Here is a 25,433-nt window from a genome sequence, read left to right on the forward strand (position 1 = left end):
CAAAACAACGCAATTCGTTTTTATTTTTTTTTACAGTTTTACCAGCGGCAGACTATTGTAAACGATCAGCTGATCGCTCCCAGTAGCCGGCCGCCGGGTGATCAGCTGATCGCTCCCTGCAGCCGACCACCGGGTGATCAGCTGATCGCTCCCTGCAGCCGGCCGCCGGGTGATCAGCTGATCGCTCCCAGTAGCCGGTTGCCGGGTGATCAGCTGATCGCTCCCTGCAGCCGGTCGCCGGGTGATCAGCTGATCGCTCCCTGCAGCCGGCCGCCGGGTGATCAGCTGAGCGCTGTGACTTGCCGGCGGCCGGGCATGCCGGTGGCCGGTCGCTCAGCTGAGCGCTGTCGCTTGCCGGCGCTCAGCTGAACGTTCGGCCACCGCAAGCCAAAATAAAGTTTGATTTAAAAAAAAAAGCATGCGCAGTGCAATCCAGAGGATTCCGCTGCTCAAAATAACGTTACATGCTGCGTTCCTCCCGCTGGGCGGAAGCAACGGAGCGTCGCCCAGCGGAAGCAACGCAGGTCCTTTTGGTACAATCCGTCACCCATACAAGTCTATGGGAAACAGCGGAATCCGTTAACGGATTCCGCTGTTTTCCAAAAGGGCGGATTGTAACGGAAGGAAATAAACGCAAGTGTGAAAGTACCCTAACCCTAAGTACTGGAGTTTCTCAGTTTCATTAAGCACTGATGAACAAAAATGTCTTTTGCCTCCACAATACATATGTGGCGCCCCTGAATACATCAGGGTGCCACAGGGAACTGCATCCTTACCCAGAGTGCAGGGCCTACCAACATGGTTCCAGGTACCCAAGAAACCGATGTCACTCCCATCTGCATCAAAACCCAATCACCTCGCATCATACACTGCCAGACACACCAGGGGGGTTGGAACTGACTGGAAATGGACCAGCCACTGGGAGACTGAGCAGACTGTGAGAGGGAAGAGAGAAGTGAAGTAGGCTCTAAAGAGAGAGGAGCTGGGAGAGTGAGCTCCTGGGGAGCTAGGGAGGACTGGTTGGGTCGCAAGCAGGTATTCGGGTACAGAGGAGGTGGGGACCGGTAGCAGGGACATTGGACAAGGGTGTGACGGACGTAGTCTTGGAAGACTGTCGGCACCAGAGACCTAAAAGAACTGACCGGTACCGAGCACGACGGGGTACAGGACCCTAGGTCAGGAGCCGATTCAACGTCCTGACAATTCACTTGAAAGGGAGAGGATCTCTTATGACTTCCCTACAAGCTCAGAGGTTGAGGGCATCAGCACAACGAGGGGGACAGGGGTGTATCCAGACACAGTAACACAACTGAAGTCTCACATGCCAGCCCTTAAGAGCACGGCTACACTCACACATAGTGAGCAGGGCCCCCAACAGCTTCAAGCCACGGGGAACCCCAGCGGACGATAAATTGTTCACGGAGACAGGCTCCGGATCACTAAGTAACATTGGTGGGACCGGATACTTAGACGGGCTCCCGGCAGCGGCAGCTGTACACAGAGACTTTGGTTTACCTACAGTGTGTGTGTCTCCTTTATAAACCTCATCCAGCACCATAACTACCCGCAGTGAGTACCCTGATTCCTGCACTCTTCTCTCCCAAATAACCACCAACTCCTTGAGCCCGGGGCCTTCCCTACCTGCAGAGGGACTAACATCTTGCTGCTTAACACCATATGCTCCGGTACTCCTTCAGCAGTGGCGGTACTCCCATTACCACAACCCGCAGGTGGCGTCACAAACTTATCCCCTGTAAATATCCCCTTTTTACGGATCAAAGTGTCCACCAAGCTGGGTCTGAACCCCCTCGAGCCACGATCCCGGATCCGAGCAGCCCGACTAACACCGGGGTGGTACACATACACTCGTTCTCTCTATACCTATGCAGACATTTTTGCACAGAAAGTTTGGAGGGCTCAACCTGCATTGGCTCAGTAACAAAAAATGCAGTGCTGTGCAGCAGGGAGTATTGGAAGTTTAGTGCAAGCATCGATGATCATCTGCCTCGAGAGATACTTGGGCCTGTTCCAGAGCCCGCTCGAAAAAACAAAGATCTATCCTCAGAGCTAGGTGTATAAAGGCAACCAGGTCGGAAGAGTGGTCATTGCCTGCCAGTTCATGCTTAATACAACCAGAAACCCCCTGCCAGAAGGTCTCCACCATGGCATCTTCATTCCAGACCAGGGTATGAAAACATAATGCATACCGAGCCGCAGTATCCGTGCCCTGGTTCATAGAAGAGATGAGGTGGTGCGACCAGGAGTCTCAAGCTTAGAGGTCTTCAGAAATCTTCTAATATCATGTGTCTCAGGACTTTCACGCTCCCAAATGGGATTCACCCAGGGGAGAACTTGTCCCTACAGCAGAGAGACCATGATTGCCACGAAGAAAACAGGGTAAGTTAATCTGTCGCTGATTAATAAAACTGCGAGTCTCCTTGGGATCTCTATTGTAATGAGATGGGAGGGGAAGCTGTAACTTGGTTGCGTCTCCGTAAGCTGAGACTCTAGTCGGCTCTACTAAAAAAGATGTAATTCCTGAGAAAGGATGCCCTTTCACATTAGAGGTGAGAGGCAGGGTAGAGATTGAAGTAGGCAAACCCTGCAGCTGAGTTGCCACCACACTGCCTGCATATGCTGGTCTGGGCACACGTGTTCGGCATGGACGTCTTCATGGAAGGTTTTGATTATGGGACTTGGTTCACTGGGTCCCGTGGCCTGAACTTACTACAGGATGTAGACCCACTGCGCCACTACCTTGGCTTACCCTGAAGAGGTATGACTAAGTGACTACCTGGTCTTCATAAGAGCCTCGGATAGTGAGGATAGGCTAGGTAGCAGGTAGTCACCTGGTGCCATTTACAGGGCAGTTCTGGAACCTGCAAACAGCTGACCGATGGGTCAAGGCAGGAGTGCGAGATACAGAGGGCACAGTTAGAGGCGTAGCCAAACAGTCCGAGGTTGGGGCAGGCAGCACATAGTCAAGATATAAAGCCAAGATCCTGAGTGGAGAGGTCAGACAAAAACAAGAGAACAAGCTGGATCAAAAATTGGAAAGACTTAGACAGAACACTAGAGACTAGACATAACTAGGAAACAGGTTTAGGCCTCTTTCACACATCCGTGAAAAACCACGCACGTTTTCCACGGACGTGTCAGAGGTGAGTTTTGCCCTCTGTGAGCCGTGTTTTTGGCCTACGTGTGTTCTCCGTGTGTTATCCGTGATAATACACGGAGAACGGGAACTTGCTGCTTACCGGTCCCTGGCGTCGCTGTCTGTGGTGCTGATCTACGGTCTCCGGTCCTGCCAACTCCCCACTGCTGCTGTTTCCTGCCGCAGTGAAGTGAATATGCAATGAGCATAATGAGCAGCGGTCGGAAGCAAGTGACAGCAGTGGCAGAGACTGCAGGGCAGGAGAAGGTGAGTAAAGTTTTTTTTTTTTTTCTCGTAGATACATGTGTTTTCTCTGGTGCGTGCCACACGGAACACATCCATGTGGTCCGTTTGCGTTACGTGTGACTCGTTTGCGTTACGTGTGACACCCGTGATGCCGGAGAAAACGTGGATATGTCTACGTGTGGAGCACACGGGCACACGTATGCTCCACATGATCACATGGTCCATGGCAGAATAACGTGAACGCAGACCCATTGATTTTAATAGGTCTACGTATGCCCGTGTCTCCGGTACGTGAGAAAACTGACCATACACGTCCCGGAGGCACGGACGTGTGAAAGAGGCCTTAAGCAGCATATAAAGGGAAACGCTCCCTGATATACCCCTTGCTGGCAGGGCATAGAGCAGTAAACCTCACTATAGCTAGGTGGAGACAGCAGGATAATGCAGCAGGACTAAGGCTATGTGCGCAAGTAGCGTTCTGCCCTGCAGAAATTTCTGCAGCGATTTGAACAGCACACGTGCGCTTCAAATCGCTGCAGAAAGAGTCCGTAATGAAAAAAAAAAGACGATTCCATGCGCTCTGACTGCAGCCCGTCCCATAGACAAAGCGGGGGATGCAGGCAGAACGCACGGAATAAGTGAATACGCAACGTGCGCACATAGCCTAAGGGTGACTTTACATGCTACGATATTAGTACCGATATCGCTAGCATGCGACCCGCCCCCATTGTTTGTGCGAAACAGGCATATCGCTGCCCGTCGCACACAAAATCGTGCACCCGCGTCACACATACTTACCTGCATAGCGACGTTGCTGTGACCGGCGTACCGCCTCTTTTCTAAGGGGGCGGTCTGCTCGGCGTCACAGCGACGTCACTGAGCGGCCGCCCAATGAAAGCGGAGGGGCGGAGATGAGTGGGACGAACATCCCACCCACCTCCTTCCTTCCGCATTATGGCCGGCGGCAGGTAGGAGATGTTCCTCGTTCCTACGGGGGTCACACACAGTGATGTGCACTGCCGCAGGAACGAGGAACAACAACGGCAAAGCAATAGTATCGATAATTGGGAGCGGACCCCCATGTCAACGAGGAGCGATTTTGGACGTTTTTGCAACGATCCAAAATCGCTCCTTGGAGTCACACACAACAAGATCGCTACAGCGAACGGATGTGCGTCAAAAATTCCGTGACCCCAACGAGATCGCTGTAGCAAAATCGTAGCATGTAAAGCCCGCTTAAGAGTGCTGTAAACAGGAGTTTCTGCATGCAGGCCTGAGGCTGAGTAGAGCAGTGCAGCTAGTAGGCCAACGCTGCGAACATGTGTGGGTTACCGGTGTGACATTAAGCTGTTCTTTTTTGGAAAATCAGCACATTGTTTTTTCAGCTGACAACTTTTACCCGAGAATTGTATTTTACAAAATTGTAGACTGTATCTATCAAAAGGTGTTTTCCCATCTTTGCCCGCTGTGTAAGTCAGGGTGGCAGGCATGTAAGAAGAGAGCCAACCAACAAGAATGGGTTTTAGATTATGCACAGAAATGGTCTTTACTAATGAATTTGGCTATATAGTAAGAACAGCCACAATGGGACAATAACATTTTCTCCTGGTGAAGAGCTCAGTCACTTGACCTGTAAAGCATACAAATACCCTTACTGCCAGTTATCATTAGTGCATCTCTATACTGTGTTTCACACTGGCCTCAAGGGTGCTTGAACTATAAATCTAGCAGCAGCTGGATATAACCTGCTCTTTAAAGGGACTATGTCAGCACATGTCCTCCATGCATTTAAGCACCTGCTTGTTTTCTCTCTCTTTCTCTCCCCTCTTTCCCATTCTTTGATTGACAGCTCTGGCTTCACAGAGCCAGGGAAGGGTTCAGTTAGGTGGAAAATAAGCAGGTGGTAAGGTGGACTTAAAGAGATATTCCAATCTCCAAGATCCGATCCCAGTATGTAGTCGATGTAATATTATTATTATTATTAATAATAATAATAGCAAATACCTACAATTAGAACAACTTAGGTATCTATGGTTACGAACACGAGCAACTGTCACTATATGCATGGACACAACCATGGTTTCTTAAAGGAAATCTGTCACCAGCTTTTTGCCACCTAATCTGAGAAGCAGTATAATGTAGGGGCAGAGATCCTGATTCCAGCGGTGTTTCACTTACCGGGTTGCTCAGCATAGTTTTGATAAAATCACTGTTTAATCAGCAGTAGATTAGCCTGTTGCTAGGTAGTCCAGCATATTCATGAGCTCTGTATAACTGCTAGATCTAGAAAACATTGATTTTATCAAAATTACAGCAAACAGCTCAGTAGGTGACACATCGCTGGAATCAGGGTCTCTGTCTCTACATTAGTCTGCTCTCAGATGGGGTAACAAAAACCTAGTGACATATTCCCTGTAAGCTGCAGTAGCCTGCACATGAGGTAAGAGACATGGCTATATCAGGATAACTATATTACTTTTCTAATTAGAAATATTTGTTAATATATCAAATATAATATTTAGTCAAAAATTAAATTTATGGGATAAAATAAATAAAACTTGCCATGTGCATATTTATTCACCCATTTTGCTATGAACCCCTAAAAAATTCTGGTGCAAGCAATTACCTTCATGTCACATGTTAGTGAAAGGAAGTCCACCTGTGTACAATGTAAGTGTAACTTGGTCTGTCAGTATATACACACCATTTCTGAAGGACAACAGAGGCTGCAACACCATTAGGCTAGGTTCGCACACTGCGTCTTTTTGACGCTGCGTTTTTGTGCGTTTTTGGCTGCTAAAAACGCACAAAAACGCACCTGCGTCGAAAAAACGCATCAAAAAATGCATGCGTTTTTGCCGCGATTTGGTGCGTTTTTGGCTGCGTTTTGCTGCGTTTTTGATCTCTGCGTTTTGCTGCGTTTTTCAAATGCATTGCATGGGCGGAAAACGCAGAAAAACGCAGGAAAGAACTGACATGTCCATTTTTTTTTTAACTCAATAACGCAGGTAAAAAAAACAGATGTGTGCGGACAGCAAAAATGAAAACTCATAGACTTTGCTGGGGAAGCAAAGTCCTGCAGTTTTAAGGTCAAAAACGCACCCGAAAAACGCGCAAAAACGCCGCGAAAAACGCACTGTGCGCACATAGCCTTAAAGGGAATCTGTTACCAGGTTTTTACTACCCCATCTGACAGCAGCATACTGTAGAGGCAGAGACCCTTATTCCAGCGATGTGTCCCTTACTGAGCTGTTTTCTGTTATTTTGGTAAAATCAATGTTTTCCCTGCTGCAGATCTAGCAGTTATACAGAATCCATGAATATGCTAGACTACCTGGCAGCACACCAAGTAGTCCTCTAATGATAACCTACTGCTGATTAAACAGTGATTTTATCAAAACTATGCTAAGCAGCCCAGTAAGTGACACATCGCTGGAATCAGGATTTCTGCCTCTATGTTATGTTGCTCTCAGATTAGGGTGAAAAACCTGTTGACAGATTCCCTTTAAGCAAGACGCACTACTAGCCAAACAACACCATGAAGACCAAGGAGATTGTATTACATATGTATGGTAGATATAGCATATAGCATCTGCTACATGTAGGGGGTTCTCCACACCTCACATCTGGAAGCTTGATCAACCACTAGTATTAGTCAGAGAATGTACACATACAATTAAACATGTGACTGACAACACATACAACTCATAGACAATTATGTCAGGTGTCCAGATGTCCTCTACTGGTAAAGAAATTTTCTCAACTGATCCACATTTTGCTGGGGTCCAGGTGAAAAACTCATGCTGCCAAAACTGGACAAAATGAGAAAAAAATATTAAATATTAAATATTAAAGTAGTGACATTTTCCCAGTACCCTAATATTATGGAGAGTTCAATATTTTATTTCACTTTTTTTAAAGAGGTTACGTAATGATATACATGTATGAGCATCTCCCTAACATCAGAGTCAAACTAGTGAGGTTGCCTGAGAGATAAAAGGGGTCTGTTTTTTTCCCCAAACAAATCAGCCCCAAACTTTCTAATGGGTTGTACCTGGTATTACATCTTTGCCAGGTTCATATATTCAATATTTTTTTCATTATGTACTGTAAAATGTTCAAAAGAGTTAAAAGGATTTGCAGGCTGTGTTATGTAGCTGCAATATTTTCATAAATTTGGCATCCCCTAGAAGAAATCTCATTAATAAAACATAATAATGTGAAAAGTGTTTAAAACCTTATTCTCCTTTGAATATAAAGTAGGTATGTATGTTTGAATCTATCTATCTATCTATCTATATATATATATGTATATGTATATATATCTTTTTTTCAATCAGATTATTTTTATTGAAAACTCCAATTTAAGTTTTAATTTTCTATTATAATTTATGACATCATTTCATATTATAAAACATTGATAACATATCACAATTCCCTAGCCCTTCCTTAACCCAAATCCCAATATTTCAGAAAGAACCATTTTTATTTTTATGTCAATTCTAGAATAAGGGAGTATAACATTTTTCTGAAGAGGGGGATAGTGAGGAGGAAGTGAGGGTTAACAATTAGCGAATAACATTGTATATATTCTGGAAGGAAGTGTGCTGGTTCTGCGCTGCTGTGGAAGATGACATGTGAGGAAGAATTCCAGAAAACACACATAGGGAGATATTCAGTTTACTCTACGCGTTTCAAAGCTATCTGGCTTCTTCTTCAGGATGAACCACAATATGGTTTGTGTTTTTTTTCCTAAAGAAGCTAGATAGCGCTGAAACATGTAGAATAAGCTGAATATTTCCCTACGTGTGTGTGATCTGGAAATCTTCCTCACATTTCATCTTCCACAGCAGCGCAGAACCAGCACACTTCCTTCCGTTTTATCTCTTCATCTCCACTTCTGTCTGCAGCAGCTGATAATACTTACCCAAGCAGATACCCATACATCACACAACCTTATCAGGAGAGCGCACTACTGTCAACTATACTCCGTTTTTAATCAGTAAAGACCCTATTGAACCTTTTGCTCCCCCTTTGCCTATTGTATATATTGTATCTAATTAGAAAATTCATGGGTAGCCCTGGGGTATCAAGCCAAGGACTCTGTATCTTTCAAATTTTCGAATTGAGTTGCGTTTAAAATAATTTCTCTTTGCAACCAGATTATATTACTTATTTTTTTATTTAGCTCTCCAGTAGATGGGGGTTATGTAACCAGTGAAATGCGAGACGTTTACGTGCTTGAAAGAGGATACAAGAGATGACTAATAATAGGGGCAAGTTGGGATCCACTCCATGTTCAAATAATCCCAATAAACATATACGGGATCCGTTAACTTTAACTCCATACACCATTTCTATCAAGGAGATGACTTTGTTCCAAAATGGACTTATCTGTCTACATTCCCACCTCATATGCATCAAATGAGCACATTAATCTCAGACCTAGTACATTTTGCATCATGACTATGTCCTATCTTATGTAGAAAGCTTGGTGTTTTGTATACTCTATAAATTAAATATAATTGAGAGAGCCTTTGGAGCTCACATGGTGATAGATTTGAAACAGTTTCTAAAATCTCTCTCCATTCTCCCCTCCTCCCATTTAGCTTGAGCTGTCAGGGGTTGATTATCTAGTTGGAATGACAATAGACACTTATATATGGTAGAAATTAAGCCCTTTGTATGGCGTGTAGAAGCAATTTTATATATAGGGGATGATGTTTTATGGTAAGGTTTATCAGATCTGATTGAGCTGAGAGAGCATGTCGGATTTTTAAACACTTTTTATTAAGATGTATTTTGTAAGTTTACCTAAGGCTTTATCTTTTATATTTCATAATGCTTCCTTGTGTTCAATTGTTCTTGTAAAATAAGGCATGTCTGATTTGTAGATATTAGTAAAATGATTTTAGTCATAAATTAAATTCCTTTTGAATCTATTGAAAACTTTTAAGAATATAGTTTGTTCTTAAAATAGTTTGTTCCATCGTCCAGATTTCTTTTTGTTCCCAATCTGTAAAACCTGTTAGCTTTGATACTTCACCCAGAGTGAGATTACGCCATAGTGGAATGTATGTAGTGTATTCCTTAATACCCATACATTTCTTTCCCCTTTCCCGCACTTTATATAGTAACACCAAGTTACTATACAGTGTGTCCACCCGTATCCTGTCCACCGCCATTAACTTGAGAACGGAGGCAGCTATAAGCATAGAAGTGGTGTCTAGGTATTGTAAAGTAGCCATGCGCAACGCAATGAAACCACCTATTGCGCCACCTGGTGGTAAACAACGGAGTTAGCATTTTTATCTCAAAAACGGAACGAGACAGAGAAAAAAAGTGGATTACAAAGTTTTAGGGCATCATCAATTCAATACGAATCGACACCTTTCATACAGAAATGCTATGATATGAAACCCATGACTCCCCCAAAACATTGAATGCTGGTCACGCATATGGCGCTCATTTAACTTTGATGCTCAAAGTGGCCACCGTCAGCTGCAATGCACATCTGGACTCTACAGCATACTGTATATTGCTGCACGTTGTGCAATATGGTAGGTGACACGTTTGCACAAGCATCTGTGATACGTCGTCGTGTCGTAGGTCCTGCAATGTTGGTGGAGGGGACGCATACACCTGTTGTTTGATGTGACCCCACAGAAAGAAGTCCAATGGGGTCAGGTCAGGCAGGGGTGGGATTCAAATTTTTAACAACAGGTTCTCTGTAAACCCCCGCCCATTTGAAAACCACACCCATTCTGTAACCACACCCATTGTGTTAGGCACACCCATTTTCACGCACTTTCCTCAACCAAAAAATACAAGTAATTTAAAGTAAAATCTCCTTCCTCTCCTTTACCTTTACTCTCCTGTCCAGCACCAATTGTTCCCGTCACTGTCAGTCATATTGTATTAAATGTTTTTTCTACAGTTTTTAAAAATTATTACTAAAGGAGCCCTGCTAAAATTGGAACGGACGACCTTCCCCATACAGATCTCATCCCATGTGGTCTCTTTCCCTTGGAGATCCCATCCCATTATGGCCTCTTTCCCTTGCAGATCCCATCCCATTATGGCCTCTTTCCCCCTGCAGATCCCAACCCATTATGGCCTCTTTCCCCCTGCAGATCCCATCCCATTATGGCCTCTTTCCCCCTGCAGATCCTGTCTCATTATGGCCTCTTTTCCCCTGCAGATCCCATCCCATCATGGCCTCTTTTCCCCTGCAGATTCCATCCCATTATGGCCTCTTTCCACTGTAGATCCCATCCCATCATGGCCTCTTTTCCCCTGCAGATCCCATCCCATTATGGCCTCTTTTCCCCTGCAGATCCCATCCCATCATGGCGTCTTTTCCCCTGCAGATCCCATCCCATTATGGCCTCTTTCCCCTACAGATCCCAAACCATTATGGCCTCTTTCCCCCTGCAGATCCCAACCCATTATGGCCTCTTTCCCCCTGCAGATCCCATCCCATTATGGCCTCTTTCCCCCTGCAGATCCTGTCTCATTATGGCCTCTTTTCCCCTGCAGATCCCATCCCATCATGGCCTCTTTTCCCCTGCAGATTCCATCCCATTATGGCCTCTTTCCACTGTAGATCCCATCCCATCATGGCCTCTTTTCCCCTGCAGATCCCATCCCATTATGGCCTCTTTTCCCCTGCAGATCCCATCCCATCATGGCGTCTTTTCCCCTGCAGATCCCATCCCATTATGGCCTCTTTCCCCTACAGATCCCATCCCATTATGGCCTCTTTCCTCTACAGATCCCATCCCATTATGGCCTCTTTTCCCCTGCAGATCCCATCCCATCATGGCCTCTTTTCCCCTGCAGATCCCATCCCATCATGGCCTCTTTTCCCCTGCAGATCCCATCCCATTATGGCCTCTTTCCCCCTGCAGATCCCATCCCAACTTGCCATTATGGCCTCTTTCCCCTGCAGATCTCATCCCATGTGCTCCTTTCCCCCTGCAGATCATGTCTCATTATGGCCTCTTTTCCCCTGCAGATACCATCCCATCATGGCCTCTTTTCCCCTGCAGATCCCATCCCATCATGGCCTCTTTTCCCCTGCAGATCCCATCCCATCATGGCCTCTTTTCCCCTGCAGATCCCATCCCATTATGGCCTCTTTCCCCCTGCAGACCTCATCCCATATGCTCCTTCTCCCCTGCAGATCTCATCCCATATGCTCCTTCTCCCCTGCAGATCTCATCCCATATGCTCCTTCTTCCCTGCAGATCTCATCCCATATGCTCCTTCTCCCCTGAAGATCTCATCCCATATGCTCCTTCTCCCCTGCAGATCTCATCCCATATGCTCCTTCTCCCCCTGCAGATCTCATCCCATGTGCTCCTTTCCCCCTGCAGATCCTGTCTCATTATGGCCTCTTTTCCCATGCAGATACCATCCCATCATGGCCTTTTTTCCCCTGCAGATCCCATCCCATCATGGCCTCTTTTCACCTGCAGATCCCATCCTAACATGGCCTCTTTTCCCTTGCAGATCCCATCCGATTATGGCCTCTTTCCTCCTGCAGATCTCATCCCATATGCTCCTTCTCCCCTGCAGATCTCATCCCATATGCTCCTTCTCCCCTGCAGATCTCATCCCATATGCTCCTTCTCCCCTGAAGATCTCATCCCATATGCTCCTTCTCCCCTGCAGATCTCATCCCATATGCTCCTTCCCCCCTGCAGATCTCATCCCATATGCTCCTTCTCCCTTGCAGATCCTGTCCCATATAGCTCCTCTCCCCATATAGTTGTCATCTTAATGCGGCTCCTCTCCCTGCTTCCTGCATCTTTGGCTCACTGAGCGCTTACCTGCTCCAAGCACCGGTGGCCTCTCCTCTGTCTTCCATCCTCCGCGGCACTCTGCACACTGACGCTGACAAACGGCAGTGAGAGGAGCGACCTCCCCACGCTGCCATGACCTCTCTGCAGCGTCACTGTGTCTCTGCACACCGGGTCAGGGAGCCGACAGGCTCCACTGAACCCGGAAGTGCAGCATGGAGGTGCGGGCATTCATTTGTGTTAGAGTCTTAAAGAGACACTAACACAAATGAATACAGGGAACCGGATCGCCGCAGCTGTTTCTTGCCAGTTCGGGGAACCGGCTGCTATTTTAACAACCGGTTCTCCAGAACCAGCTAAATCCCACCCCTGAGGTCAGCGTGGAGGCCACTCCACGTAGCCAGCATATCCAATGACTTGTAGGAAGGTCTCCATGAGGTATCGCTTCACGTCTGCAGCCTTGTGAATTTTACTTGTTCTAATCATAGCATTTCTGTATGCAAGGTGTCGATTCGTATTGAATTGAGGATGCCATACAACTTTGTAATTCACTTTTTTTCTGTATCTCGTTCCGTTTTCGAGATAAAAATGCTAACTCCGTTGATTTCCACCAGGTGGCGCAATAGGTTGTTTCATTGCATAGCGTGGCTACTTTCCTATACCTAGACACCACTTCTATGCCTATAGCTGCCGCTGTTCTCAAGTTAATGGCGGTGTTCAGGATATGGGTGGACACACTGTATAAAGTGTATAAAGAGTGTAGAAGATCCCCTCCAGGAGAAAGCCCAGTCTTCCAAATACACAAAGGTGAGGCTCATTTCACATTCTGTAAAAGAAGAGCACCTGGCTTGCCTATGTAATTTCTATTTCCCCATCCATGGAAAATATTGTAGTTGGGATGCAATAAAATACAGCCATGGATGAGGAACGGCCAATCCGTCCTCAAAAAGTTGGAGAGTTTGTAGTTTTATTCGAGCATGCTGTTTGCACCATATTAATTCCCGAAACATGTTTTGCACTTTACAAAATATGGGGGGAGGAGTGTATACTATATATATATACATATATATATATATATGTATTTTTTTTTATTTATTAGATGATAACCAACTACCGTGTTTCCCCGAAAATAACACACTGTCTTATATTATATTTGGCTCCAAAAGGTGGCCTAGGGCAGATTTTTGGAGGATGTCTTATATTTTGTATTGGTGACAGAAATTGGATTACCCATTAATGAAAAATGAGGATTCACCCCTTCACATAATTCAATTCCCCCCTCTGCAGATGTTAGTGATTGGAACTTTTGTTAATGAAAAATGAATATTCACTTCCTTCCCCGTCCACACCTCTGCGCGGTGTCAGTGATTCAATCAGACTGTTGTATTCCTGCCAGAGGATTTTAGCGGAATGCTCACACTAGCCAGCGGGTCTTCTGACCCAAGCATGTCAGCGTGTAATTCTATGTAGCTGTCATACTCAGGCGAGGAGAGCCACTAGCCAGTGCAAGAATTGCGCTGCAATCCTCAGGCAGTGATATGACAGTTTGAGTAAATCACAGAGAACTGGGCAGAATTATGAGTGGGAAGAGGGGTGAATATTCATTCTGTTAAATAGCTGGCAAGTGACTATATTTCAGAACTTATAGCAAGACAATGGGGCAACATTCAACAATAAAAGTTACAAATCCTGAAAGAACTGATCAAGGTCTATTTCAGGATACTGTTAGTATGATGATCCACAACTAGGGCTTATTTTTGGAGTACGGCTTATGTTATAAGCATATGCCAAAAAGACTGAAAAATCCTGCCAGAGCTTATTTTCCGAGAAGCACGGTACATGCTGTTCCAAATGACCTAAAGTGGGATTTCTTTCTGCAATTCCAGAAGTGGGTGCATCCAATTATTACTGTGCCTTGAGAACAGGAGCACCAGAGATATTACTAATCTCATAAGTCATGTACATAACTAACATATCTAAATTAAAATTGAAATGGTAACTTACCAGTCGTAGCCAAAGGAAAGTGGTTAGGATCTGAGATTTTTCATTCTAAAGCAAAGAAAAGTTAGGTGAAAAAGAAGTAGTTGTACCTACTATGGGATTTTCCGGATCAGATGTAATACTTTTATATATTTATTATTGTTTATAATTGTTTATATTAATTAGTTATATTTATTACATTTAAAAAAAATTGTATAAAGCATACTTCTTTCTTTATGTAGGTTTAAGGCTTAGTATTTTCCATTTAATTATTTTTATGTACACTAGAGTACAAACGTTTGGGGTCACCCAGACAATTTTGTCTTTTCCATGAAAAATCATACTTTTATTTATCAACTGAGTTGCATAATGAATAGAAAATATAGTCCAGACATTGGCTAGGTTAGAAATAATGATTTTTACTTGAAATAATAATTTTCTCCTTCAAACTTTGCTTTCATCAAAGAATGCTCCCTTTGCAGCAATTACAGCTTTGCAGACCTTTGGCATTTTAGCTATTAATTTGATGAGGTAATCTGGAGATTTTTCACCCCATGCTTCCAGAAGCCCCTCCCACAAGTTGGATTGGCTTCATGGGCACTTTTTGCGTCCATACGGTCAAGCTGCTCCCACAACAGCTCTATAGTGTTGAGGTCTGGTGACTGGGCTGGCCACTCCATTACAGATAGAATACCAGCTGCCTGCTTCTTCCCTAAAGAGTTCATGCATAATTTGGAGGTGTGCTCTGGGTCGTTGTCCTTTTGTAGGATGATATTGGCTCCAATCAAGCGCTCTCCACAGGGTATGGCATGGCGTTGCAAAATGGAGTGATAACTTTCCTTATTCCAGACAACAGGAGAAAAGCAGGTTTAAATACCGCGCCAAACCACAGGAGTCCAGATGAAGTTAGTAAATCTCTTTTCTTTATTTTCACAGGTCTACGCGTTTCAAGGACATATCCGTCCTCTTCCTCAGGACAAATGCAGAGAATACTATAGCGAAAAGGAGGCTACAGGCTCTCATATATGTATTGGAAAAAAGCCACGTATCCACTGATTGCGTCATCAGCCTCCTCGTGACTCATAGGCACGTGGAGGAGTGAATAAAGTTTAGAGTATTGACAGAAGAAAAAAAGGGGGAGAAAAAAAGAAAGAAAAAAAGAAAAACAGAAATGAAAGAAAGGAAAAAAAGGAAGGAGAAAAAAAAGGGAAGAAAGAGAGGGGGAGGAGGAGACAAGAAGAAAGAAAGGGGTGAGAGAAAAGGGGAATGAAAGAAAGAAGATGAAAAAGGGGGAAAAAAGAAGAAAAGAAGTGAAAAAAGTGAAAAATGGAAAGATTAAAATAATATGAAATGCGGTGATTGGGGCACAAAAAAATGGAAAAATATATATCTCTATGAACCGATGTAAAAACGTATAAATACACAAAAAGATAAATGTGTATAATGCAAAAATGCGTGTACTTAATAAAGTGAAAAAGTGATGGGTATGGACAAAAAAATCGTGTTTTGATGATTAATACTATTTTGAGGATTGATATTTATATTACCAAATGGTATGGGAGAAAGAAGAGAACTGTACAATGAGAAAAATGAATATGGGATACAGCGTGAGAAACATCATGGTCATATAGAGTAATACAAAAAGTGAGATGGGCTCGCTTTACCAAAGGAGTATAATTGGCTATGCGGTGGATGCATTTGAAAGGAAAAAAAGTATGTAACAGAGCGGGAGCGATGCAACCCGCTGCGGGAGTGAGCGGGGGTTGACAGCGTGGGAAAGTGTAATGTGCGCCTGCGCAAAAGGTGAAGTGGGGTGAGAGCGTGTGGAGAAAAAACGGTGGGCGCCCGCGCAAAAAGGTGACTAAAGGTTGATACCGTGGGAAAAAAAGCATTGCGCTTGCGCGGGAAGGGGAAAAAAAGGGTAGAAGCCGTGTAGAAGAAAACCACGATCAGCGGCTAGGGACTGAGATAGTGGTATGGTGAAAGGAAACAGGAGTGGGTATAAAAATTGTTTGGAGAAAGTTTTCACATCAAAAAATACATTTAGAACCAAAGGGAGAAGAGACCAGGGAAGAGTATAAATGGGGAAAGGACTCTGAGTCAGGAGAGCAAAATATGCGTCCGCTAAATTAGTGGGACCTCTGAAAAAAAAAATATATATATAGAACAAAAAAGTTTTAGGGAGCATCAAAAAGACCTGGAGATATGTGAAATATATAAAATATATACGGTATAAAAAATGTTTTATTACTATAAAGAAAGGGGAAAGGGAATTAAAAATTAAATCAATGTGGTGGAAATCATGAAAAAAAGTATAATGAAAATTGTAAATATGCGCATATGTACATGTAATGGTTAATCGAAAAGGAATTAAATATTACTGGCAAACTAGTGTAAAAAGTAGTGAAAAGGGTTCCGCACATGCATTCATTACCAATTTGGTAATATAAATATCAATCCTCAAAATAGTATTAATCATCAAAACACGATTTTTTTGTCCATACCCATCACTTTTTCACTTTATTAAGTACACACATTTTTGTATTATACACATTTATCTTTTTGTGTATTTATAAGTTTTTACATCGGTTCATAGAGATATATATTTTTCCATTTTTTGTGCCCCAATCACCGCATTTCATATTATTTTAATCTTTCCATTTTTCACTTTTTTCACTTCTTTTCTTCTTTTTTCCCCCTTTTTCATCTTCTTTCTTTCATTCCCCTTTTCTCTCACCCCTTTCTTTCTTCTTGTCTCCTCCTCCCCCTCTCTTTCTTCCCTTTTTTTTCTCCTTCCTTTTTTTCCTTTCTTTCATTTCTCTTTTTCTTTTTTTCTTTCTTTTTTTCTCCCCCTTTTTTTCTTCTGTCAATACTCTAAACTTTATTCACTCCTCCACGTGCCTATGAGTCACGAGGAGGCTGATGACGCAATCAGTGGATACGTGGCTTTTTTCCAATACATATATGAGAGCCTGTAGCCTCCTTTTCGCTATAGTATTCTCTGTATTTGTCCTGAGGAAGAGGACGGATATGTCCTTGAAACGCGTGGACCTGTGAAAATAAAGAAAAGAGATTTACTAACTTCATCTGGACTCCTGTGGTTTGGCGCGGTATTTAAACCTGCTTTTCTCCTGTTGTCTGAAATCACTCCTTTTTTGCGGGACTGCTGCCTTCCACATTACTTTCATGCTGTCAAAGGGGTTGTAACTGGCACAACCGAATCAGGTGAGTGTTCCTGTTATACATTCACCTCCTATTGTTATACCGGGTAAGACCCTATTTGCGCCTTTCTTCCCACAGCTTTTTTCGTTGACTTTCCTTATTCAAAATCCCTTTTACCTTGTACAAATCTCCCACTTTACCAGCACCAAAGCAACCCCAAGCCATTACATTACCTCCACCATGCTTGACAGATGGCGTCAAGCACTCTTCCAGCATCTTTTCAGGAGTTCTGAGTTTCACAAATGTTCTTCTGTGTGATCCAAACACCTCAAACTTCGATTCGTCTGTCCATAACAATTTTTTCCAATCTTCCTCTGTCCAATGTCTGTGTTCTTTTGCCCATATTAATCTTTTCCTTTTATTAGCCAATCTCAGATATGGCTTTTTCTTTGCCACTCTGCCCTGAAGGTCAGCATCCCGGAGTCACCTCTTCACTGTAGACGTTGACACTGGCAATTTGCGGGTACTATTTAAAGAAGCTGCCAGTTAAGGACCTATGAGGCATTGATTTCTCAAACTAGAGACTCTAATGTACTTGTCTTGTTGCTCAGTTGTGCAGCGGGGCCTCCCACTTCTCTTTCTACTCTGGTTGGAGCCTGTTTATGCTCTCCTCTGAAGGGAGTAGTACACACCGTTGTAGGAAATCTTCAGTTTCTTGGCAATTTCTGGAATATCATGGAATATCCTTCATTTCTAAGAACAAGAATAGATTGTCGAGTTCCACATGAAAGTTCTGTTTTTGTGGCCATTTTGAGAGTTTAATGGAACCAACAAATGTAATGCTCCAGATTCTCAACTAGCTCAAAGGAAGGTCAGTTTTATAGCTTCTCTAATCAGCAAAATTGTTTTCAGCTGTGCTAACATACTTGCACAAGGGTTTTCAAGGGATTTCTAAACATCCATTAGCCTTCTAAGACAGTTAGCAAACACAAGGTACCATTAGAACACTGGAGTGGTGGTTGTTGGAAATGGGCCTCTATACACCTATGTAGATATTGCATTCAAAACCAGACGTTTGCAGCTAGAATAGTAATTTACCACATTAACAATGTATAGAGTGTATTTCTGTTTAATTTAATGTTATCCTCATTGAAAAAAAATCTACTTTTCTTTAAAAAATAATTAAATATCTAAGTGACCCTAAACTTTTGAACTGTAGTGAACCTCTTAGTTTTCTACTTTGAGCCAACTTGCCACAACAAGGCAACTTCACTCAGATGGGTCCCTACATTAAATAGTACATCTGTGCCTTGAGAGACTCTTTCTTAAATCTAGGCCTCAAAATTAACTCAGAACCCCATGTGGAGTTGAAATTGTAGCTGATTTTGCCGGAGGACGACTTAGCCATATACACATTCCCTGTGGTTGCTGCAAGGAAAAGTATTACATGTTGGCCATTCAGATAAATGACAGTTCATATAATATATGAATGGCTCTAGTTCGCTATATCACTTTTGAATAATGTCCTCATAGTACAAGTGTTCTAGCATCCTGTTTGACACATGAGAACTTTTCAAAAAGCCTAAAGTCTTGGATAATATAGTCAGATGTCTACTTGGTGAGATAAGTAAGGTTGCCTCTTTTCTCTCACATCAATTTTCCTTTTCATATATGATATTCTTCTTTCTTGATCCTTCTTTTTTCTTTATTGTGTTTTTTATACTTTGGTCAAGGAAATATTGAAAATGTGCACAAACCTAGAATTCTATTGCATAGTTTGTACAGTGCAGTGCCTTGCGAAAGTATTCGGCCCCCTTGAATTTTTCATGCTTTCCCCACATTTCAGGCTTCAAACATAAAGATAAAAAAATGTAATGTTATGGTGAAGAATCAACAAGTGGGACACAATTGTGAAGGTGAACGAAATGTATTGCTTATTTTAAACTTTTTAAAAAAATAACTGAAAATTGGGGCGTGTAATATTATTCGGTCCCTTTACTTTCATTGCAGCAAACTCACTCCAGAAGTTCATTGAGGATCTCTGAATGATCCAATGTTGTCCTAAATGACTGATGACAAATATAATCCACCTGTGTGTAATCAAGTCTCCGTATAAATGCACCTGCTCTGTGATAGTCTCAGTGTTCTGTTTAAAGCACAGATAGCATCATGAAGACCAAGTAACACAACAGGCAGGTCCGTGATACTGTTGTGGAGAAGTTTAAAGCCGGATTTGGTTACAAAAAGACTTCCAAAACCTTAAACATCCCAAGGAGCACTTTTCAAGCGATCATATTAAAATGGAAGGAGTATCATACTACTGCAAATCTACGAAGACTCGGCCGTTCCTCAAAAATTTCATGTCAAACAAGGAGAAGACTGATCAGAGATGCAGTCAAGAGGCCCATGATCATTCTGGATGAACTGCAGAGATCTACAGCTGAGGTGGGAGAGTCTGTCCATAGGACAACAATCAGTCGTACACTACCCAAATATGGCCTTTATGGAAGAGTGGCAAGAAGAAAGCCATTTCTCAAAGATATCCATAAAAAGTGTCGTTTAAAGTTTGCCACAAGCCACCTGGGAGACACACCAAACATATGGAAGAAGGTGCTCTGGTCAGATGAAACCAAAATCGAACTATTTGGTCACAATGCTAAACGATATGTTTGGCATAAAAGCAACATAGCTCATCACCCTGAACACACCATCCTCACTGTCAAACATGGTGGTGGCAGCATCTTGGTTTGGGCCTGCTTTTCTTCAACAGGGACAGGAAGATGGTTAAAATTGATGGGAAGATGGATGGAGCGAAATACAGGACCATTCTTGAAGAAAACCTGTGGGGGTCTGCAAAAGACCACAGACTGGGATGGAGATGTGTCTTTCAACAAGAGAATGATCCAAAACATAAAGCAAAATCTACAATGGAATGGTTCACAAATAAACGTATCCAAGTGTTAGAATGGCCAAGTCAAAGTCCAGACCGGAATCCAATCGAGAATCTGTGGAAAGAGCTGAAAACTGCTGTTCACAAACGCTCTCCATCCAACCTCACTGCTATTTGCAAAGGAAGAATGGGCAAGAATTTCAATCTTTCGATGTGCAAAACTGATAGAGACATACCCCGAGCGAGTAGCAGTTGTAATCGCAGCAAAAGGTGGCGCTACAAAGTATTAACTTAAAGGGGACGAATAATATTGCACTCCCCACTTTTCAGTTTTTTCTTTTTTAAAAAAAGTTTAAAATAAGCAATACATTTCGTTCAACTTCACAATTGTGCCTTACTTGTTGATTCTTCACAATAAAATTTAAAAATTGTAACTTTATGTTTGAAGCCTGAAATGTGGGAAAAGGTTGAAAAATTCAAGGGGGCCGAATACTTTCGCAAGGCACTGTATATATATACACACTGTATATATATATATATATATATATATATACACTGTATATATATATATATGTATATATATATATATATATATATATATATATATACACACATACACACTGCTCAAAAAATTAAAGGGAACTCTTAACCAACCGAATATAACTCCAAGTTAATCAAATGTCTGTGAAATCAAACTGTCCACTTAGGAAGCAACACTGACTGACAATCAATCTCACATGCTGTTGTGTAAATGGAATAGATATCAGATAGAAATTCTTGGCAATTATCAAGGCACACTCAATAAAGGAGTGTTTCTGCAGGTGCGGACCACAGACCACATCTCAGTACCTGTGCTTTCTGGCTGATGTTTTGGTCACTTTTGAATGTTGGTTGTGCTCTCCCACTCGTGGTAACATGGGACGGACTCTACATCCCACACAAGTGGCACAGGTAGTGCATCTCATCCTGGATGGCATATCAATGTGAGCTGTGGCAAGAAGGTTTGCTGTGTCTGTCAGCGTAGTGTCCAGAGTATGGAGGCGTCACCAGGAGACAGGCCAGTACACTAGGAGATGTGCAGGGGGCCGTAGGAGGGCAACAAGCAGTAGCATGACCACTATCTCTGCCTTTGTGCAAGGAGGAACAGGAGGAGCACTGCCAGAGCCCTGCAAAATTACCTCCAGCAGGCCACAAATGTGCATGTGTCTGCACAAACGGTTAGAAACCGACTCCATGAGGATGGCATGAGGGCCCGACCTCCACAGATGAGGGTTTTGCTTGGCATTTGCCACAGAACAACAGGATTGGCAAATTTGCCACTGGTGCCCTGAGCTCTTCACAGATGAAAGCAGGTTCACATTGAGCACATGTGACAGACGTGACAGAGTCTGGAGACGCCGTGAAGAGTGATCTGCTGCCTGCAACATCCTTCAGCATGACCGGTTTGGCAGTGAGTCAATAATGGAGTGGGGTGGTATTTATTTGGAGGGCCGCACAGCCCTCCATGTGCTCGCCAGAGGTAGCCTGACTGCCATTAGGTACCGAGATGAGATCCTCAGACCCCTTGTGAGACCATATGCTGGTGCGGTTGGCTCTGGGTTCCTCCTAATGCAGAACAATGCCAGAACTCATGTGGCTGTAGTGTGTCAGCAGTTCCTGCAAGATGAAGGCATTGAAGCTATGGACTGGCCCGCCTGTTCCTCAGACCTGAATCCGATTGAGCACATCTGGGACATCATGTCTCGCTCCATCAGCCAACGCCACATTGCACCACAGACTGTCCAGGAGTTGGCAGATGCTTTAATCCAGGTCTGGGAGGAGATCCCTCAGGAGACCATCCGCAACCTCATCAGGAGCATGCTCAGGAGTTGTAGGGAGGTCATACAGGCACGTGGAGGCCACACACAATACTGAGCCTCATTTTCACTTGTTTCCACTTTTGTTTTGTTTTGATTTTCAGTTTGACTTGTTTCCACTTTGATTTTGTGTGTGTCTTCAAATCCAGGCATCCATTGGTTAAAACATTTGATTTCCAGTGATGATTTTTGTGTGATTTTGTCAGCACATTCAACTTTGTACAGAACAAAGTATTCAATGAGAATATTTCATTCATTCAGATCTAGGATGTGTTATTTGAGTGTTCCCTTTAGTTTTTTTAGCAGTTTGTATATATATATATATATATATATATATATATATATATATATATATATATATATACATATATATATATATATATATATATATACATATATATATGAAATATATATTCATAGATAACACTTTGATATGCTTACTATACTGTGTGTGTGTATATATATATATATATATATATATATATATATAAAATATATATATATATTCATAGATCACACTTTGATATGCTTATTATACTTTATGAGTGTTACTTGCCTTGTGCCCCTTTCAAATTTAACGTTGAGCTACAACTACTGAAAAATGTCTGTTTTTTTTGCAGAATATTATCATTATAATTTCTGAATATACTGAATGTTATAAAGTAATATGACTCTTACAATTTTTTATTTAGACTTCTAAACACCAGGTATGTAAGCCTTCAATGGAAACTATTTTCTTCCATAGCGAGAGAGCAGTCATTCGTCTGCAGCGGCACTGGGGAAAGCAGGCTGAATGCAGCGCCAAACTAGTCTCGTCTCTGGCTATGCTCCTTGGCTAGATCTGCTAACTATAATGTTTCTGAAACACTCTGGCACTTCAATCGAGCAGCTAGGCTCTGAAACAGGCTGCCCACAGTTTGGTCAGCATGTTTGAGATGACAGGTTTCCTTTAAATACTGCAACGAATATACAAGAATTCTTACCACTCCAAGCACTGCATAGATTGTGAAGGAGATGTTCACACTAGTTGGGCGGCTGTAATTCAGAGTTGGACGAAATGATTTCTTATCAAACACACTCCTCAAGGATTCATATGATGGTCCAGCTTCAGAACCAGAACATTGTAATTCAGCACTTTGAACTAGAATACAGCAGGAAATAAGGAACAATTAAAACGGGTTTCCACTTCTATGATATTCATGACCTATTCCTGGGATTGATCATCAATATCAGAGCCTTGGTGGTCCAACACCCGGTACCCTCATCGATTAGCTGTTATTATCTCTGGCAGAGGCATGGAGCAAACAGTGTGTGTGAAACAGAACACCACTGCTCAATCAAACTGTTTAGTGGTGGCCGCTTGGTACTGCAGATCAGCACCTATTTATTCTACCATGTTAATGGCAGCTGATCTGCAGTAACTAGTAGTGGCTACTACACAGTGAGATGGGCTGGTGTGTACAGTTTTTACATTCACCCTCTGCTGGAGCTCATAATGCCTTCATCAACTATATATAGTTATGCCTCTTTAGTTGTGTCGTCAAGCTTGTGGAATTTAGGAAGATAAATGGGGTGTCGAAGAGATGAAATAGAAGCCAGTGGCCTAAGAAAGCCTCAAAGCCTGCCTTGGTGACACCTGTATATAGATAATACTGGATAATTCTGTTCACAATATATAAGATGGCTAGAGCTGCTTGGACTCGCAAAAAAAGGGGAACGGCGGATCACTGCTCAATAAAAAAAAACCTCTGATCCACTCTGGAATCCGGTGCCCATATAAGTCAATGGGGACCAGAATCCGGAGATTAAAAACGTTGGTGGAAGGGATACGGAGGAAGGAGCGTGCGGTATACTCACCCAGGCTGTGTCATGGTGGCAAACTTCTTCCAGGTCACACTTTTCCCTTCCAGTGCCGACAATTCAATATTCACTGTTTTGCTTGCCCACCGGTTGCAGTTAGACGTGCCACCACCCTGAGTGTCAGCGTGCCATCTGACTGCAACCAATCACAGGCGCCAGGACGGCCGGTGAGCGGGGAAAGCAGTGCAAGTGTCTGCGGGTCAAGTATAGTGAGCGTGCATGTACCTAAAAACACATGCACTCTCCTGTCAGAAGAGTGTGCGGCTGTGCCGGTGATGCAATGTCAAACTCGTGCGAGTCTGGCATGACATCAGCAGGCACGGCCTGCCACTCTCTGAACACGAGCATGCATGTACCTAGAAACACATGTGTCGCGGGCGGGGAGGACGCCGCCGCTGCTGCGCTCTCGCTAACGCTCAGGTCCGGCGCTGCTGCGGCTGCTGCTGCTCGGTGGCTCGAGCAGTGGGCTGGATCCGGGGACTCGAGCGGCGCTCCTCGCCCGTGAGTGAAAAGGGTGGTTGGTTTGGGGGATTTAGTCTGTGACGCCACCCACGGGTCGTGGTGAAGATGGGCACCACCACTGCTGGTGACGGGGATCCCGGGAGCGATGGTAGGGAGCAGCTGGGATGTTGTTTTCCCCCCTCCGTGGGTAGGGGTCAGTGGTCCCGGGGCCCGATGATGTGACGGGGAGGCAGGGTTGGTGAGGTGCAGGGTTGCAGGGACAGCGCGGCGCGGTGCCGGATGGCATGGGTGTACTCACTCAGTAAGAAATGTACAAAGTCCTCGGTAAACCAAACGGCTGGATGGACGGGTCCCGCAGCCGGCTGCTGTGTCTCTCCTCGGACAGGTGATGGCGGCTGTCTTTCCCTGCACCTTGATGTTCTCGTTTGACTACTATGGATCCCCAATGGTAGTCCGCTCCCCGGTGCATGGGTACCGGAGGAGCCCGTGTGCCCGCAGGCGCTGGCTCTTGGGTCTCTAGCCTTAGGCGGTAGCTGTATACCCTCACGGTGTGGGCGGTTGCCTTCAATCGGGACTTTTGCTGTTAGGAAACCCCTGGGGTTCCGGTCACATTCGGATTTGACTATTGTCGGCGGCTCCAAGCCGGTTGGTACCGGCGGGCCAACGCCCGACCCCGGTCCTACGGTTCCTCGTTGCTTCACCACTCCTGCAGACGGCCACCACCATCTGCCAACCTTGCTGTCAGTGCCTGGGCCACAAACCCAGACACTCAAGTGCTCACTGCTCTCACTTCAAACTCTATCTCACACTTTTCCCGCCTCCAGGCCTGTGAACTCCTCGGTGGGTGGGGCCAACCGCTTGGCTCCGCCCCACCTGGTGTGGACATCAGACACTGGAGGGAGGCAACAAGGGATTTGTGTTTGGCTGGTGTCCCTGTCTAATGGGCGTGGGGGTGTTTGATTGTTATCTGTGACGACCTGGCTAGTCCAGGGCGCCACACATGCACGCTCCTGTCAGAA

General features: G+C 44.0%; 1 protein-coding gene across 1 annotated transcript in view; it reads right to left on the reverse strand.

The window, feature by feature from the left end:
• LOC142297259 (5-hydroxytryptamine receptor 3C-like) overlaps positions 1-25,433 on the reverse strand; it is a 172,659-nt gene that overhangs the window by 44,357 nt on the left and 102,869 nt on the right. Inside the window, exons 2-4 of the mRNA XM_075341513.1 lie at positions 23,076-23,233; positions 14,209-14,253; positions 7,103-7,212 (exon numbers count right to left, since the gene is read on the reverse strand). Of these exons, the coding sequence (XP_075197628.1) occupies positions 7,103-7,212; positions 14,209-14,253; positions 23,076-23,233 (313 nt within the window). The remainder of the gene's footprint in view (positions 1-7,102; positions 7,213-14,208; positions 14,254-23,075; positions 23,234-25,433) is intronic.

This window comes from Anomaloglossus baeobatrachus, chromosome 3 (genome assembly GCF_048569485.1).
Source record: "Anomaloglossus baeobatrachus isolate aAnoBae1 chromosome 3, aAnoBae1.hap1, whole genome shotgun sequence".
NCBI classification, from domain to species: Eukaryota; Metazoa; Chordata; class Amphibia; order Anura; family Aromobatidae; genus Anomaloglossus; species Anomaloglossus baeobatrachus.